This window comes from Microtus pennsylvanicus, chromosome 11, assembly GCF_037038515.1.
Source record: "Microtus pennsylvanicus isolate mMicPen1 chromosome 11, mMicPen1.hap1, whole genome shotgun sequence".
In the NCBI taxonomy this organism is placed as follows: domain Eukaryota; kingdom Metazoa; phylum Chordata; class Mammalia; order Rodentia; family Cricetidae; genus Microtus; species Microtus pennsylvanicus.
In genome coordinates, this window is record NC_134589.1 from 49,037,008 (window position 1) to 49,053,734 (window position 16,727).

The window sequence follows — 16,727 nt, forward strand, 5'->3', positions numbered from 1 at the left end:
CATTCTAGCTGAGGCACTGGATGGAGCGGGATGCAAGAACCTTGCCACATTCCAGGACTGACTGTACTAAGGCTGAGAGAAGCAGAGGGCATGTCCAGGGTCAGGGGTCAGGAGCAGAGACCCAGGTTAGGGCAGGAGGTTAGCATAGATCCGGGGTGGGAAGTCAGCTGACTTTGAAGAGAGGAGCAGGTGACCAGAACTGTGGTCCAATAAAGACTTTGAAAAGATTGGAGTCTGTGGCCTGAACAAGCAATGGACGCTCCCTACCCAGCAGTGAAACCTGGTCCCTCAAATCCCTTTGCCCCTTCCCTTTGCTGTGGGCTTTTTGTCTCCCTGCAAAGCACCAAATGGAAACAGTAGCAAAGTGTCAAGCGTGGAAAGAAGCACGGCTGGGTCCTTCTTTCCCATTGTGTGTCTGATCAGGAGGGAGAAATGCCCCAAAGAAACTGTGTTATGAAGAGAGTCATCATAAAGTAACTCACAAGGCCATCCTCCACGGCAGGGGAGAGCACTGCAGGGAGCTTAGGGTCAGTGCTGGGCCCTGGCCTAGGTTCTCTTCCCCCACCCCATGGCCCTGGCCTAGGTTCTCCTCCCCCACCCCATGGCCCTGGCCTAGGTTCTCCTCCCCCACCCCATGGCCATGGCCTAGGTTCTCCTCCCCCACCCCATGATCACGGCCTAGGTTCTCCTCCCCCACCCCATGTCCATGGCCTAGGTTCTCCTCCCCCCACTCCATGATCACGGCCTAGGTTCTCCTCCCCCACCCCATGTCCATGGCCTAGGTTCTCCTCCCCCCACCCCATGATCACGGCCTAGGTTCTCCTCCCCCACCCCATGTCCATGGCCTAGGTTCTCCTCCCCCCACCCCATGGCCATGGCCTAGGTTCTCCTCCCCCACCCCATAATCACGGCCTAGGTTCTCCTCCCCCACCCCATGATCATGGCCTAGGTTCTCCTCCCCCACCCCATGGCCATGGCCTAGGTTCTCCTCCCCCCACCCCATGATCACGGCCTAGGTTCTCCTCCCCCACCCCATGTCCATGGCCTAGGTTCTCCTCCCCCCACCCCATGGCCATGGCCTAGGTTCTCCTCCCCCACCCCATGATCACGGCCTAGGTTCTCCTCCCCCACCCCATGATCACGGCCTAGGTTCTCCTCCCCCACCCCATGGCCATGGCCTAGGTTCTCCTCCCCCCACCCCATAATCACGGCCTAGGTTCTCCTCCCCCACCCCATGATCATGGCCTAGGTTCTCCTCCCCCACCCCATGGCCATGGCCTAGGTTCTCCTCCCCCCACCCCATGATCACGGCCTAGGTTCTCCTCCCCCACCCCATGGTCCTGGCCTAGGTTCTCCTCCCCCACCCCATGATCACGGCCTAGGTTCTCCTCCCTCACCCCATGGTCATGGCAGTGATGTCCCTGTCTGATCATTCTACCCCCTCAACACACATGCCCCTCTAGGCTGTCAGATGGCTGGAGAAAGATGGTGGGGAAGAGGAAAAGGCCTCTGCGCCTTCCGTATTACTTGCTCCCCAAGACTGGGATGGAAACAAGTCCCGAGTTGGGGACCTGGCACTCAGGGAGGGCTTTCTAGAATTCTAGGCTTCATCCTCTGTGTCTGACCAGTTTGCCTAGATTTGTTCTTAAGGCAAGGACTCTTTATGGTAATCAAGACTTTTGAGGGTGCTGAAGATAGGGAACCCCAGGACCCAGGCCTTACTGGAGAAGGGAATTGAGGAATGGTGGATTGGAGACACGTAAGGCCTTCCTCTGATGAAGGAATCTCTGGTTGGCTTTTATACAAGTTATAATGTCTCCCCTTTGCAAGGTCAGTGTTCTGCCTCTTGGTCACGAGTCAATGTCCAGAAGAGACTGATTTTGGGGTGCTCGGAATCCGTTATTAGCCTCAAGATTTTGAGAGAAGTATGAGAATTCGAGTTGACCACAAGGTGGCGCCAAACACTAAGTCTTCACATTACATTTTTTTCTTCTCGTCTCCGAAGGGGGTCCTGGGGGATCCTAAATGTCTCGCACGACCCAGGACTGAGGCCTAGCCAGACCTTAGAGTGGAGGCAGAAGCTTAGTGCTAGGAGTGCCTCAATTTCTCTCAGAACTGTTCCAACCTCTCTTAGTTACCCCAAAGTGAGAACCCCGCTGCTGCCCTCTGGTCACTTTTCCCAGCTCCCAGGGAAGTGCTAAGAGACAGAGACTGGACAAGGTTGGCACTGTAGGTGCAGGAGGGACAGACAGTGGTGGCTTTGGGCCTCCACTCCTCTCCCCTTGGGTAGTCCCACGCCTCTCCTGTTGCCTTCCTTCTCCACTCCCTCCTCACGGAAACATCAGCTGACCTCTTTTGCTGAGATTGAAAGAAAGCAAAGCCTGTGGGTGTCAGACTCAATGGAGTCTGTAGTGGCCAGACGTCCTACCTTCCTCCTGTGTCCCTTCCCTGCCAGGAAATCCTCCAGGTGCCAACTGCTTAACCGTCCTTTCCTGTGGGGGATTATCTAGTTAGTCTATAACTGGGTGTCAGTAGGATTATCTAAGTCAGCACAAACCTCTCCCATCCCTGCAGCATGGATGTCTCTCTACTCCTCAATGTGGAGGGTGTTAAGAAGACCATTCTGCATGGGGGAGTGGGAGAACTCCCTAACTTCATCTCGGGCTCCCGGGTGAGTAACCTTCCCCCAGCTAGAGCCCCCATGGTCCCTTTCTGAGTTCCAGCTGTGCCCAGGGCATTGCAAATAGCTTTTGGTTCAGCCCTAATCCAGCCAGGCAGGGCTTTTCTGAAATTGCCCACCCTATGCACCTAGGCTGCCCTGCTTTGGAGTTTATAAACAGGCTATTTTGGGGGGTAGTTTTTGGGGTAGCGTTAGTGCGGACTGAGGGGTTGGGGGTGGGGGATTTTTCCAGAGCTCCAAATGTCAAGTGAATAGGAAGGAATCTGGGGAGTTCTGGTGTTTGTCCCCTGTGTTTGATGGGTCTCCCAGGGTGGATGGACACATCCCTGGACATTTGAGCTTATTGGGGAAGGATTCTTGACTCTTGGTCGTGAGAGATGGGCACAGGCTATGCTGGAAAGGAATGGGTTCCTTGTGGGCACTTGCAGGGTGTGTCTGATGCACCTTAGCTTACCAGGCATAGATGAACTGACTCTGAGGACAGCCCTAGGAACCTGTGGTGGCTGGGTGGCCGCCGCTGGAATTCGGGAGGTATGTCTACATCAGACCCCTCTGTTCTGGGGACTAGGTGACGTTTCATTTCCGAACCATGAAGTGTGACGAGGAGCACACAGTGATAGATGACAGCAGGCAGGTGGGCCAGCCCATGAGCATCATCCTCGGCAACATGTTCAAGCTGGAGGTGTGGGAGACGCTGCTGACATCCATGCGGCTCGGGGAAGTGGCCGAGTTCTGGTGCGACACCATCGTAAGTAGGCCGCATGGCTCTTTCCCCACTTGGTCCCCGCACACTCTTCCTGGAACCGTCAAGGTTCAGGAAAGTTAGGGCTAAACAAGTCTCTCTATTCTAGCCTGAATTCCCATTGTCTGTCATTACAAACGTGATGACCTTCAGGCAAAGCAGGCCTTAAAGTGACATAAAATGTATGGGTGGCTGGGGAGCTTTGGAGAGGACCTTGGAGTAGGAGAGGGTCACCCCTGACCTTTTCTTTCTGCTCAGTGAAGCAAGTCCTAGAGTCTGTGGTCACTGGGCTTTTTTTGCCCTCCCCCATTCTTTCCAGCTCTATGTCTCAGTTCATGTTTACGTCACTCATAAGTCATCTTTACAACGTCTTGCTCTGTGATTTGGAGAGACAGGCGCTTCTTAGAGAAACTTGCGAACTTGCAAAAGTCAGGAGAAGCCTATCAAGAACCTGCCCCCTAGGCTGGCACAATCAGCCCACCACCCTGTCTTGAGTCCTCTTACCTCCCGGGCACTTCCCTTCTTCATCCCACGCCGCGTGGGCAAATTCCAGCCATTCATTTGGGAACACTAGATTTGGTGACTCTGAAGCTACTGGACATTTGAAAAACATAGCCACAGCACTGTTGTTAAATCTCCAGAGAACCCAAACACCCCCTGCACACTCTCTAATTGCCTGACACAGGATTCTCTGACCATCTCACTTAGTCCCTTTACAAGATTTAATTTTTATTTTTAAGTGTGTCTATGCACGCGTGTATCTATGTGGATCCGTTCACATGAGTGCAGGTGTCCACGGGGTACAGAAGAGGGTGTTGGATCCTCTGGAGCTGGAGTTGTAGATGGTTGTGAGCTGCCTGGCATGGGTACTGGGAACTGCACTCTATTCCTCTGAAAGAACAGCAAATGCTCTTACCTGTTGGGTCACCCTCCCCCCCCCCCATGTCGCTCATTTACTCTTTAGAAATGAGTGGCACTTGTGTGTGCAGTCAGGATCCAAACAAAACCAGTGTGTCAGGCTTTACCTTTGTGGCCCTGTATCTGTCTTCCTGGGTTTCCTGGCCTTTCGGGTCATGGAGTTAGTGGTCCTAGAGATATGCACATTTGGATTCTGAATGTAATTGTCTGATATATTCTTTTATTTCTTGTATTTCTGACAAATGAGCTTTTTGTCTAAAATCTTGAAAAGTCTTTCATTCTTTCTTCTTCTTTCCTTCTCACTGATTTGTTTTTGTCCAGGGTTTCATGTAGCCCAGGCTGGCTTCAAAATCCCTATGTAGCTGAGGATGACCTTGAACTTCTGATCCTTCTGCCTCTACCACCCAGGTGTGAGGATTACAGGTGTGTGCCACCACATCTGGTTTATGTAGTACTAGGGACTGGGAATTTGAGCATGGCAGGCAAGTCCTCCCCACCCCCAGTCTTTGTTTTAAAGTCACGGAGAGCTCTGTGAACGTCTCACTGAGGGCTGGACGGTACCTGCCTATCACATGCAAGATTGAGATTGATGGGTGAGTTCAGGTGTTGACAAGCTGAGCTGTCTATCACAAGGCTCCCCCTGGATCTTCACAGTGGATGGTGGTTAGATACTCTTTATTTCGTGGGGAGCTAATGACCCTTTTGAAAGAGCAGTTTGGTAGAGAGAGGGATTGCATTTGAGACGTATTTTATTAGTGTGGAGTGACCTGGGGAGATTCTTTCTCCTCTTGCCACTCTGTCTCCTCATCTGTAAATGAACAAATGGCGTGTTTGGGGCTATTTTGGGAGTCACAGGATATGATATAAATGAGCGGAAGTCATGGTGCACATAAGGCAATTAAAAGGTAGACGCTATTATTTTGAGCTAGAAGGATGTTGAAGATTAACTCCTTTGTTTTACTGAGGAGCCTTACTCTAAATATGATTTTGAGAGAGGAAGTAATCTGCTCTGGTTCAAACAAGCTGAGGGGCAAAATCCAAGTGGGATCCTTAGCTTTCTTGTCCAGTACCTGCACCTTTTAAGAGAGCCAGACTGCAGTACCACCGTCCACCACTAGGGGATGCCATACACTACACGACTCCCCTGTGTTCCTCAGCATACTAAAGCCCAGCATTTTCGCAACACTCTTGTTGTTATCATTTTAATCTTAATTTCCTTTAACTTAAACAATGTCTTTCTGTCAGTTCAGGCCTTCATTCAGTTGGTTTATTCTGTGGTGTGAGTTTAGAACCACCCCTTCTGCCTTTGCTCTCAGTGAGGCATCCCCGAGCTTGGAAGACCCCTATGCATCTACTTTAGGCTTTATGTCTCCAAGCCTTTGTCATCAGCAAGAGCCCCCTCACCTGCTCAGGGTGCATATTTGCTAACATGGTGGGCTTCATGCACAGAAGGCTGTCAATACAGTCTTGATTCGTTGATTGATTTGTTGTGCAAAGCCACAAGCTGCTGCTCACTCCAGGAGCAGTTCCTGGGGCCTTTGATGATGGATTGGGAGGTGGGCCTGTAAGCTGAAATAAATCCCGTCTGCCTCAGGTTGCTTTTGGTCATGGTGCTTTATCACAGTAATGGAAACCAAACTAAAATACCTGCCCTAGGAAGAGTATATGTAACTATGTTTAGTCAGCCCCTTCTCTGTGGGCAGCCTCTACTCAGGAGCCAGAGTTCTACGTAGATTCAGTCACCAGTAGGGCAGGCACAGGCCCCAGAAGACCTGACTAAGCAGTCATTGGGTGTCACTTACTGTCCTGCACTCTACCTGGACCGTCCTTGTTCAGTCAGCTTGGAGTTTCATCTTTGCAGGAATGGGGGTTCCTCCCTCTCTCCCCCCAGTACGGAGGGACAGGGTGGGTGAGAGTTCCTGGCCCCCTGTCTGCCTCCGAGCGTCTGTCTCCACCTAGAACCTGTTGCTGGTGCTCAGTTTTGTGAGGCCAGAGAAACACATTCTGATTCCACAGGATCTGGGTCCCCAGTTGCCCAATGGGTAGGGGCAGCTGTTTTAACTTCATGCAGGGAATGGGCTAGCAGCCGTATCCGCAGCAGCCGCAGCAGGATACCTGGGTTCTGGATTCCATCACGGGTCTGCGATATTCTGTTAATACTTTGTGCTTAAACACTGGCAATAAATTTAAAAACCAGACCCTCCCCCTGCCCCAACCAAGCCCAACACATTGAGAGTCAGTGGATGTGGTCTGTAACACTGCAGATGGCAGCCTCCGGTCCAGACAGGGCCTTGGCCTGAGCCAGGCACTGCCCTCAGAGCAAAGAGGGAACCATGATGACGGGCTCCCTGATTGGTCGAGTCCTCAGATGTCTAGAGCCCATGGGTGGCAATGACTGCTCCTAAAGCCTGTAACCTGGTAGGAGGGCTCCAGGATCCCTCCCTTTCACAAAATTGGTGCTAGAAAAATGTCCCCAAACTTGGTTCCTTCTTCTAGGTTCTATCTTGCTCCTGATGTCACTCCATAACCCTGGGCGTGGGCTGGGGCACCAGACCTGCCAGGTTGGCAGGTATCTAGTAGAATGCAGCCTTTGTCTGAGGTCCTGCTGAAATGGCCCCAGTGGATTCCTCCCCAAGCTGGTGGGAGGAGGATGCTTCCTCCCTTATTCTAGCCTTAATCCTTCAGACAGCTGCCATCTGGCTGTGCCTCTCAGAAGTCAGCCCAGGGCATTTGGGCTAATCTGGGCCAGTGGGGGTGGGGAGAATGACCTTCAGCCTTCAGCATCTGTCCTTTCCACCAGCGGAGGGACAGGGGTGGCTTCGTGGCCATCTGAACTTGACCTCTGTGGTTCTGAGGCTCCACCAAAGAGTCGAGGTCTAGTATGGAGCAGGCCTTGCTGAACCCCAAGGGCCAACTCTGGATGCAGCTGGATCAGACCAGACATACACGTGCACTGGTACATTCAATGACTCTCTCAGGTTTAGGACTCTGCTGCATTCACTGCTGCATCCTGGAAGCCCTGGGCTTGTGGGGCTCAAGGACTCCTTGGGGAAGAATGTATTATGCTGACCACAGGGCTATAAAGGGGCAACGTGTGGCTAAAAGCACAGCTTGGAGAGGCAGGTTCAAATCCTGTCTGTGTCATGCCTGACTGTGTAGCTCTGAGGTCTAACCCTTCTGGGCTTCTTTTCTTCAGCTGTAGCACCGGGATATTCACAGTGACTCTTTTGCTGGGTGGTCATTAGGGTTAGAGGTGCCAACAGGTTTAGAGCGGTTGGGCACACTGTGAAATACAGTTGTTCTGGTAGGTGTCCTGGGATGGCAGTGCCCATGAGAAGGGTCCAGCCCAGGCTGGGTGTGGTCTGGCTAGCTCTGAACAGACAGCTAAGACAATGCTCCTTCATCTTTCCTACAGCACACAGGAGTCTACCCTATGTTGTCTCGCAGTTTACGGCAGGTGGCTGAGGGCAAGGACCCCACTGGCTGGCATGTGCACACGTGCGGGTTGGCCAACATGTTCGCATACCATACTCTGGGCTACGAGGACCTGGATGAACTGCAGAAGGAGCCGCAGCCGCTCATCTTCCTGATTGAGCTGCTGCAGGTGGGAGCCAGGTGTGGGAGGGGCTGGCCCAGGTCAGGAGGGATCCTGAGGACTCCTGACCCCATGCCCACGTCACTTGCTTCTCCAGTAAACGAGAGGCTGGTCAGGGACCCCAGCAGAATTGAAAGTTGCAAACCCCCTCCAAAGGAAAACACTCATTTGGAAACAACGTTTGAAAAACAGGATTTAATTTCATTTTTGAAGCATCTTTATGTAATTGGTCATCTGCCTGCTTCCATTTCTGCAAGATTGAGGGTTGCAGCCTCCTTCTTGGTTCCTGTAACTTGTGGGTTTGGACTTGGGTCTGGCACAGTAAGAGAGCCTGCATGGGGTTAGAAGCGCCAGGCTCAAGGTCGAGGCCAGGTCAGGACTCAGCTTATGACTAAGGTTGAAGCTCAACCTGAGGGCTGTATGGGTAAGGAAAACTAAAAAAGAACAGTTGTGTGGTTTGTGCACTGTGCGGGAACATCCCTTCAAAAGCGCTCTTTGTAGACATTACACGTTTGTGTTATTATGATGACAAATTCTCTCCAGATGGCAATAAAAGTGTCTTGTTCTAACACAGCGAGCACTCATGACAATCTTCCAACTACTGGAAGTAAACTTTCCTTAAGAAAGGAGCCTTTTTGTAATTTCCCCAAAGGCACCGACTTGCTTAAGGCAGGGCTGGATCTCGTTGCTTCCTTGCTCTGTTCTCAAGGTCTTGACCAGCATACCCGACACTTGGTGTGGTGCCTCACTGTGGGACATAGCAAACTACTTCAGAAGGAGGCTGGGGTCATCTCGCTGGTCCTTTCCTGGCTAACATGTAGCTCCTGGACTAGGTGGAGGCCCCGAGCGAGTACCAGAGGGAGACGTGGAATCTGAACAACGAAGAGAGGATGCAGGCCGTGCCTCTCCTTCACGGGGAAGGCAACAGGCTTTACAAGCTGGGTCGCTACGATCAGGCTGCCACCAAGTACCAGGAGGCCATCGTGTGCCTGAGGAATCTTCAGACTAAGGTTGGGAGCGACCGCTGGCTGAGTGGGCTGGGATGAGCCTTACGCAGCCGGTGGCTGAGCTTCTGCCTTGCAGGAGAAGCCCTGGGAGGTGGAGTGGCTGAAGTTGGAGAAGATGATCAACACCTTGATCCTCAACTACTGCCAGTGTCTGCTGAAGAAGGAGGAATACTACGAGGTGTTGGAGCATACCAGCGACATCCTGCGCCATCACCCAGGTGCAACCCTGGTAGGGGTGAGGGGGTAGGGGTGAGGGAGCAGTGGGAGTGGGGGAGTAGGAGTGAGGGTGGAGAAGTGGGGGGGTGAGGGTAAAGGAGCAGGGGTGTTGGAGATGGAGGTGGGGGTGGGGGAGATACAGACAGCCAGGTCACAGCCACTGGCACTGGCCTCACGTGGCCCTTTCTGTGGTGAGAGGCACAGAAGCTTGTCTTCAACCTGTTGACTTCTCCAAGCCTGCAACTGCGTTGTCGGTGCTTCTGGGTGGGTGATATTTATTGTGGGAGCTGTTTGTTTCAGACTGAGGCTGGCCATGTAGCCCAGGCTCACTGGGAACTTGTGATCCTCCTACCTTAGCCTTTAGAGCTCTGGGTTTTACAGGTGTGCACAATCATTGGCTTTAGGGAGAAGGTTTTTAAAATCTTATTTATTTTTATGCTTTTCAAATGTGCATGTGGCTGTTATTCCATTAGTTTGGGAGTAGTAACCAGGCTTTGAAAGGAGGCCAGCAATCGAGAGAAAAATATGGCATCGACATTGAAAGAAAAATATGAAATTGACTTTGGTAGTATTTGAGAAGGAGTTTACAACTAACACTAAGCAGGATAGCACAACATTTGCTGCAGGCGCTAAGTACTCCACCCTTATTATTGCACTGAGTCTCACCATCACTTGGATTGGTCAGGCACAATAACAGGGTCCAATGGTGACAAAGCTTGGGTCCTCAGAGGTAACAATACAAGAATTCTGAAGGTGAAATTGGTTACAGCACTTGGAAGAAATCGAGGTCAGGAGGTCTGATGCCAGGGCTCCCTGGGGCTGGTCGGTTGGGTGCAGCTCGCTCCTCTCCGCAGGGATCGTGAAGGCCTACTATGTGCGCGCACGTGCTCACGCAGAGGTGTGGAACGCTGAGGAGGCCAAGGCGGACCTCGAGAAAGTACTGGAGCTGGAGCCTTCCATGCGCAAGGCGGTGCTCAGGGAACTGAGGCAGCTGGAGAATCGTCTGTCGGACAAGCAGGAGGAGGAGCGGCAGCGCTGCCGGAATATGCTGGGCTAGGCACGGGCTGGGCTGGGCTGGGCTGGCCAGGGTAGGAGCTGCTGTCTGAGGACTGGGGCAGTGGACTGGGCACTGAGCTCACGCTGCCCCACTTGCTCTGCAGGGTGCCCCAGGACGCGGTGGTGTCCTTGGTTGCCATGAGACTGTCAGTGACTCCTCTGCGGTTGGTCGCACAGCCTGTGGGCCACATTCAGCAAGCATAGCCCGAGCATCCCTGGTTCAATCAACAAGGACTTCGATGTTGCTTTTTAGCATATACTCATACTAAATTATATTATGACTAATTTCTGAGGGCTGTGGATATAGCACAGTGGTAGCGAGCTTGTTTAGCAATCCTGGAGCCCTGAGTTTGATCTCCAGTATAAATAGATACATATAAATACATGTATATTGTGGGATCAAAGTCCATAGGAGCTCATGAAAATCAAAAGCACCCCCCCCCCAAAATTAATAAATGGCACAGGCTAGCTCCCCTTCCTTAGCTCGGGTGTAGTAATCAACCTTACTTTAAATTAAAATATTTAAAAACGATTTATTAATTTTAATTTGTATGTATATATGTGTCTCTGTGTGGATATGCCACGCGCACACGGGTATCCAAGGAGGCCAGAAGAGGGCTCGCAATCCTATAAAGCTAGAGTTGCGGGTGGTTGTGAGCTGCCCTATCTGAGTGCTGGGAGCCAAACTCAGGTCCCCTGGAAGAGCAGTGAGTGCTCTTGACTGCTGAGCCTTCTCTCCAGTCCCAAAAGGAAAAAAAAATGTTTTTAATTAGCACTCACAATTGGTTTTCATTATGGTGTTTTCAAGCGAAAGTAGTTTTTGTCGATTCTCCCATTGCTCTTCCTGTTATGTCCAGTTTTATTTTCCTCCCACTCTGTCCCCATGTTAGTGCCCGCTGCAGCCTCTTGCTGTATCCTCTCTCAGTGCTGATAACAAAAAGGACTCCCGCCACCTTTTCCTGAGTTTGGGTAGCCATATTTTGGGCCTCTGATTCTCTTGGTTCTTTTTTTTTTTTTTTAAATTACTTTATAGTCACTAGACACAGAACCCCTCAGACTGCCACTGACCTTGGTGTCTCTGGGGACTCCTGGAAGACGGATAGTGCCGGCATCCACTGTGCTACTCTCTCCGCAAGGGTGGGGTGACTTCCTTTTCCGTCATGCCCGAGCTTAGCAAACAAATGAATCTGTACTCAGGTCGACTGGAAAATCTGAAAATCAATGAACAACTTTGACGTGATGGTGGCTGTGCTAGTGTGTTCCCTGCTGGGCCGTCGCTGCAGCTCTCCTGATTCTTCAGTCCCCAGGTCGCCAGAACAAGGACACCTCTGGCATCCAGGGGTTTCCATGTCAGCCCTCCTAGCCTAGGAGAAAAGGTGGCTCATGTTTAATTGACTCGTGTCTGAGTCTACTAGACCACCTGTGTCCGTGGTGAGGAGGGAGCGGGAGGCAGGAGAGGACAGAGGAAGGGACATCGTGACCTGCTGAGGCCACCGAGTCCTGAGCTGTGGAGCAGGGAGGGAGGGCATAAGGACCTTCATTGTCTCCTCCAGCCGTGCTGCCCAGGAGAGCCCTGGATGGTGCACACCGCCAAAGCACCTGTGTGGCTCTGAGCAGAGGAGGACCTTGGCAAGGGACCTTAATGAAGGGCCAGGAATGACGGCCCCAGACCGCCCCCTTTCCTCCCTTCCCCTCCCCTCACATTTCTCCCCCCCCTCCTTTCTTTTATTTTCCCTTTTTTTCTAGGCTTTCTTCGGGCTTCCCGGTGTTGGTTTTGAGACAGGGTCTCACTGTGCAGCTCAGGCTGGTCTGGAACTTTGCAATTCTCTTGCTTCCAAGTGCAGGGATTGCCGGGTGCAGTGTCCCCTCCATGGCCTTTCCTTCTGCAGTTAGAGAGGATCCCACCTTACTTGTCAGTCAGTATACAGCCCACAGCCTCCCCTACACAACCAACACCTCGAGGCATCTACGGGCCCTGATTGGTCCTGTCTGACCCTTCTAGGTGGGGATCGTCCCTTTTGATGCCCTAGGAAATTTGCAAGCCCAAGAACCAAGAAAGCTGTGGCTCAGGACGCCTGTGAACTATGGTGGGAGGCACACTGGAGAGAGAGTCCTAATGCTACTGGAACCCAAAGATAATGATGGGGCCATGGAAGTCCTGTTCAGAAGCCACTGTATCTTATACCTAGCTCACTCGTGAGGAGGGGGTGATGTGAAAGTGGCAGAGATGCCCCCAACTATCCATCCAGGGCTCTGGTGCATGCCTTGATTTCCTTCTGTGCTCTGGAAGCAATCTCCTATGAGGTCCTGGCTGATCTCACAGGTAGCCTTCAGAAGACTACTTTCCCAGATTCTAGCCAGCAGGGGGCAGCAGACAACAAGCATCCTGAAGTCCCTGGTGGTCTGATGGCATGCTCCACCTCCCTTGACCACCCCTAATGCCTGCAGAGTGGTCACAGTCAAGGAGACACTTATAATGAGGTCACTGGGAGACTAGGGACTCAGGGAACCTAGTTCCCACCAGCTTTGTACAGTCTGGGAACCCGAGGCTCAAACGGAAGGTAGATCCTAGATGAGCACGCAGGCTTCAGACTTCTGGCTGGGACTTTGTGGGCTACTCTGGGCAGCTCAGCAGCTGATCCATGCTGGGAATGATGCATGAAAAAGGAAAGGAGAAAAACGTAAAGCTCACGTAATGAAGTAAGCCGGCCTTGTAGTAGCCTCTGCATGGAAGCAGTTAGAGAGGCCGAGACAGGGCCTGTGTGGGTTCCTTAGCCACACTCCCTCCCTCTTAGAGTCAGTACATGTTAGTTAAGGCGTTTGGGCCAGGTGTGAGCCGCTGTTTGAACTGTGTCCTAACTGGAGTAGACCTAGATCCAGATACCAGGGAGCCATGTGTGTTTCTCCCATCCTTTGCAGGTATGTTAGTCCTATAGCTCCTACAGCAGGGTACGATAAACAGTGGCTGAAATTGACATAGCACCCTTTCTGGATCTGAGGGTAGGTCTTCTGGAATGGGCCAGTCTGTGGTCCTCTCTCCAGACTCTCCTGGGAGAATCTGTCTTGCCTTTTCTAGCTTCTAAAGACTTCATGTTCCTCAGCTCTTGGTCCCCTCCATATTTCCAAGCCAGTAGGGGAGTATCTTCCTGTCTCTATGTCCCCCTGGTGTGTCACCATTTCTGTGCCTTTGACCTTCCTGTCTCCCTTTCATGGAACCCTTAGGATGATTCTGGGTCTACATGGATAGCTCAGAAGACTGTTTCCACCTTGGGACTCTTGCCTTGACCATATCTGCACAGTCTTTGTGGTACCATACAAGCCATAAGTGGGCTCTGGAGATGGGGTCATGGCCATCACTGGGGGACTTCCCTCATTTCACCAGTCAGCTGGTCCCCATTGTCACCATCTGCCATGCTGTGTCCTGTAGATGTATCCACCATGGCTCCTTCAACTTGTTCTACACCTGATTTGGCCAGCAGGTGGTTCTAGGAACCTCAGGTGGAAGAGAGATTTTAGAACTTGTTCTTCCAAGTTCCTCCTTGCTGGGCAGCTGTTGTGATATTTGACCTGCGCTCCCAAGGGCTGCCTGGCCTCAGCTCTTAATGTCCCTAGAGTGGCAGTAACATGCCCTGCAGGCTGTCATATGGTCATGGATCCCTCTCTCCAGGCTCCTGGTGTCCACCATTCCGTGTTTCCTCCAACTTTTCTTCTTTCCTTCCATTGGGCACTCACATGTTCTTCAAATGGCACCTGTCTTCTGTCACGTGTCCCTTGGGCTAGAGGCAGTGGCAGGGCTGAGAATGATCCAGCAACATATTCAGGTGGTATAGTCAGGCAGGGCAGAGCCAGGATTGGAGTTCAGCCCCAGAAGTCACAAAGGGGACCAGAGGTGACATTTTCCTGTCTTATCCTATCCTCACCCTGTTGACTGAGGTTTCTGTCCCTCCTGGTCCCACAGCCGATCAGTCCCAAAGAAACACATAGAGGTCTATGTTAATCATAAACTGGTTGGCCTGTTAGTTCAGGCTTCTTATTAACTCTTACAACTTACATTAGCCCATAATTCTTGTCTGTGTTAGCCACGTGGCTTGGTACCTTTTATCTGTGAGGCATTCTCATCTTGCTTCCTCTGCCTCTGAGCCTTTCCTCTTCCTAGAATTTTCCTCTTCTGGTCACCCCGCCTATACTTCCTGCCTGGCTACTGGCCAATCAGTATCTTATTAAACCAGTACAACTTACAAAACTTTACAGGGAATAAGACCATTGTCCCACATCAGCCCTCACAAGAACTTCGCTTAGTTGACATCATCTGATGGCTTCAAGTGAAGAACTGTTTGCCAGAAACACAGTCTCAGGGTCCATGTCATTGCAGGTGGGACTTGGCAACTGGACGTATTCATGCCTGGTGCTTGTTTGCAATTTCAGTCTTGGGAAGGTCCCAATTCTGATTCAAGATGGCATTGGTCCCATCCAACCTGGGAAGCCATCACACACACACACACACACACACACACACACACACAGAACACACGTGGCATGCTTGGACTTTTCCTCTGAGCACTAGATCCTTCCAGTGCCAAGTCAGGAAATCCTGGCATCACCCAGCTCATAACAGTCTTCAGGAGGCTGGTGTCCAGCATTGCTTTCTCTGACAGCCAGCATCTGGACTCTCCCTCCCTGGACTTGCCAGGTTTTATAGCTGGATTTGCCATGTTGAACTTCACCTTGATCCACTGGTCTGAGTGGTGGCATCATTCTGCTTGGCGGAGGGGGCATTTGGAGTTCTGCTTTCCCCCTCCTACCTCATCCTTGAAGGCAAGCCCCCACACTTGCTTCCATGCCCTGAGTCTGCGCAGCTCCTGGCCTAATTTTGTCTGTTCCATTCCTTCTGCTGTTTTCATAAGTGAGAGACTATGATGAACAAGGGATCTCACCTTCCCTCTCACCACCAATAAAAATATCATCTGAGGATGAGCCTCAGGGGTTGAGTTTCCTCGCAGTATCAGAGCTGGTGACCCCTCTGTCAGTGCTTCTTCAGGACAGAGGTCACTGAAATGTCTCCTCCTGGGGAGAGCCATGGGCACCCTTGAAAGACTCCTGTCCATGCTGCTGCCTGCTCCAAAGACTCTTAGAAACTTCCTAGTGTGACACCATGCTGTGCAGAGAGGAATATGGAAGCCCAGCAACAGGGGTCAAGGTTAAGGTGGAAGCAGGAAGTCCAGCAGGACAGCCTGGGGCATTTACTGGCTTCTGGTCTGTCATTGTCACCTCTGTCAACTCACCTGCGAGCTAGTTTGTTTCTCTCTGTCTCCCTCCCTCCCTTCCTTCCTCCCTCCCCCTTCCCCTCTCTCTTTCTTTTAAACCTCTCTCTTTTAAACATTTTATTTAGGCTGTGAATGTTGTCCTTGTTTTGTTCTTGCAGTATTGGGGATGAAAATCCAGGCCCTTGTGCACACTAGGTGACCGGTCCACTGTTGGTAGCAATAGCCTTGCCATCTTCTCTCTCTTGCAGCCCTTGCCCCACCCCCGCCATGTCTCATTAGAGAACTTTCTCCTATTGTTATTGTTGTTGTTGTTATTTGTGTATGCCTGCGATACTATGCGTGGAGGTCAGAGGACAACTCGTGGGAGTTAGTTCTCTCCTTCTACCATGTGGGGCCTGGGGAATCGAACTCAGGTTGTCAGGCTTGGTGTCAGGGGCCTTTGCATACAGAGCCATCTCGCTGGCCTGAACTTTCTCTTTCTTTTTAAAAATTATTTGCTTATAGTTATGTGTCGTCTATGTGGGGGTATGTGCACATGAGTGCAGGTACCCTTGAAAGTCAGAGGCATCAGACCTCCTGGAGTTGGAGTTACAGGCAATTGTGAGCTTCTTGACATGGGTTCTGGGGACCAAACTTGAGTCCTCAGGAAGAGCAGTATATGATCCTGACTGCTGAGCCATCTCTCAAGCTCCGCTTTTAAACTTTATTCTGTCTTAATTTCTTCTTCTCTTAAAACCATTGCCCCTATTTTCCCCTTTCCTCTCATTTATTTTTCTTTTTTAAAATTATTTTTATTTTATGTGTATAGATGGTGTGGGAGATCCTTTTGTCTATGTGTTGCTTTTGTTGGTTAATGAATAAAGAAACTGGCTTGGCTTGTGATAGGGCAGAGTAGAGTTAGGCAGGGAAAACTAAACTGAATGCTGGGAGAAAGAAGGCAGAATCAGTGAGAAGCTGCTCCGCCGGAGACAGATGCTGGAACTTTACCTGGTATGCCACAGCCTCATGGCGATACATAGATTAATGGATATGGGTTAATTTAAGTTATGAGTTAGCCAGAAATAGGCTTAAGTTATTGGCCAAACAGTATTGCATATATTATGGTTTCTGTGTGATTATTTCAGGGCTGAGCAGCCAGGAACAAACAAGTGGACTCTTACAACATTTAGATGCTCGCCTATGTATATGTCTATGTACCATATTTGTGCATTTGTGCCTGTGTATAAGTCTGTGTGCCATATTTGTGCCT

The 16,727-nt window shown here is 51.1% G+C and overlaps 1 protein-coding gene across 1 annotated transcript; it reads left to right on the forward strand.

Annotated features, from left to right (window-relative positions):
* Nucleotides 1-2,575: 2,575 nt before the first annotated feature.
* Aipl1 (AIP like 1 HSP90 co-chaperone) lies at nucleotides 2,576-10,215 on the forward strand. The gene is made up of 6 exons (XM_075942387.1): nucleotides 2,576-2,671; nucleotides 3,249-3,428; nucleotides 7,756-7,944; nucleotides 8,769-8,945; nucleotides 9,019-9,160; nucleotides 10,013-10,215. The coding sequence occupies exons 1-6, from the start codon at nucleotides 2,576-2,578 to the stop codon at nucleotides 10,213-10,215; spliced, it is 987 nt and encodes a 328-aa protein (XP_075798502.1).
* The last annotated feature ends 6,512 nt before the right edge of the window (nucleotides 10,216-16,727 follow it).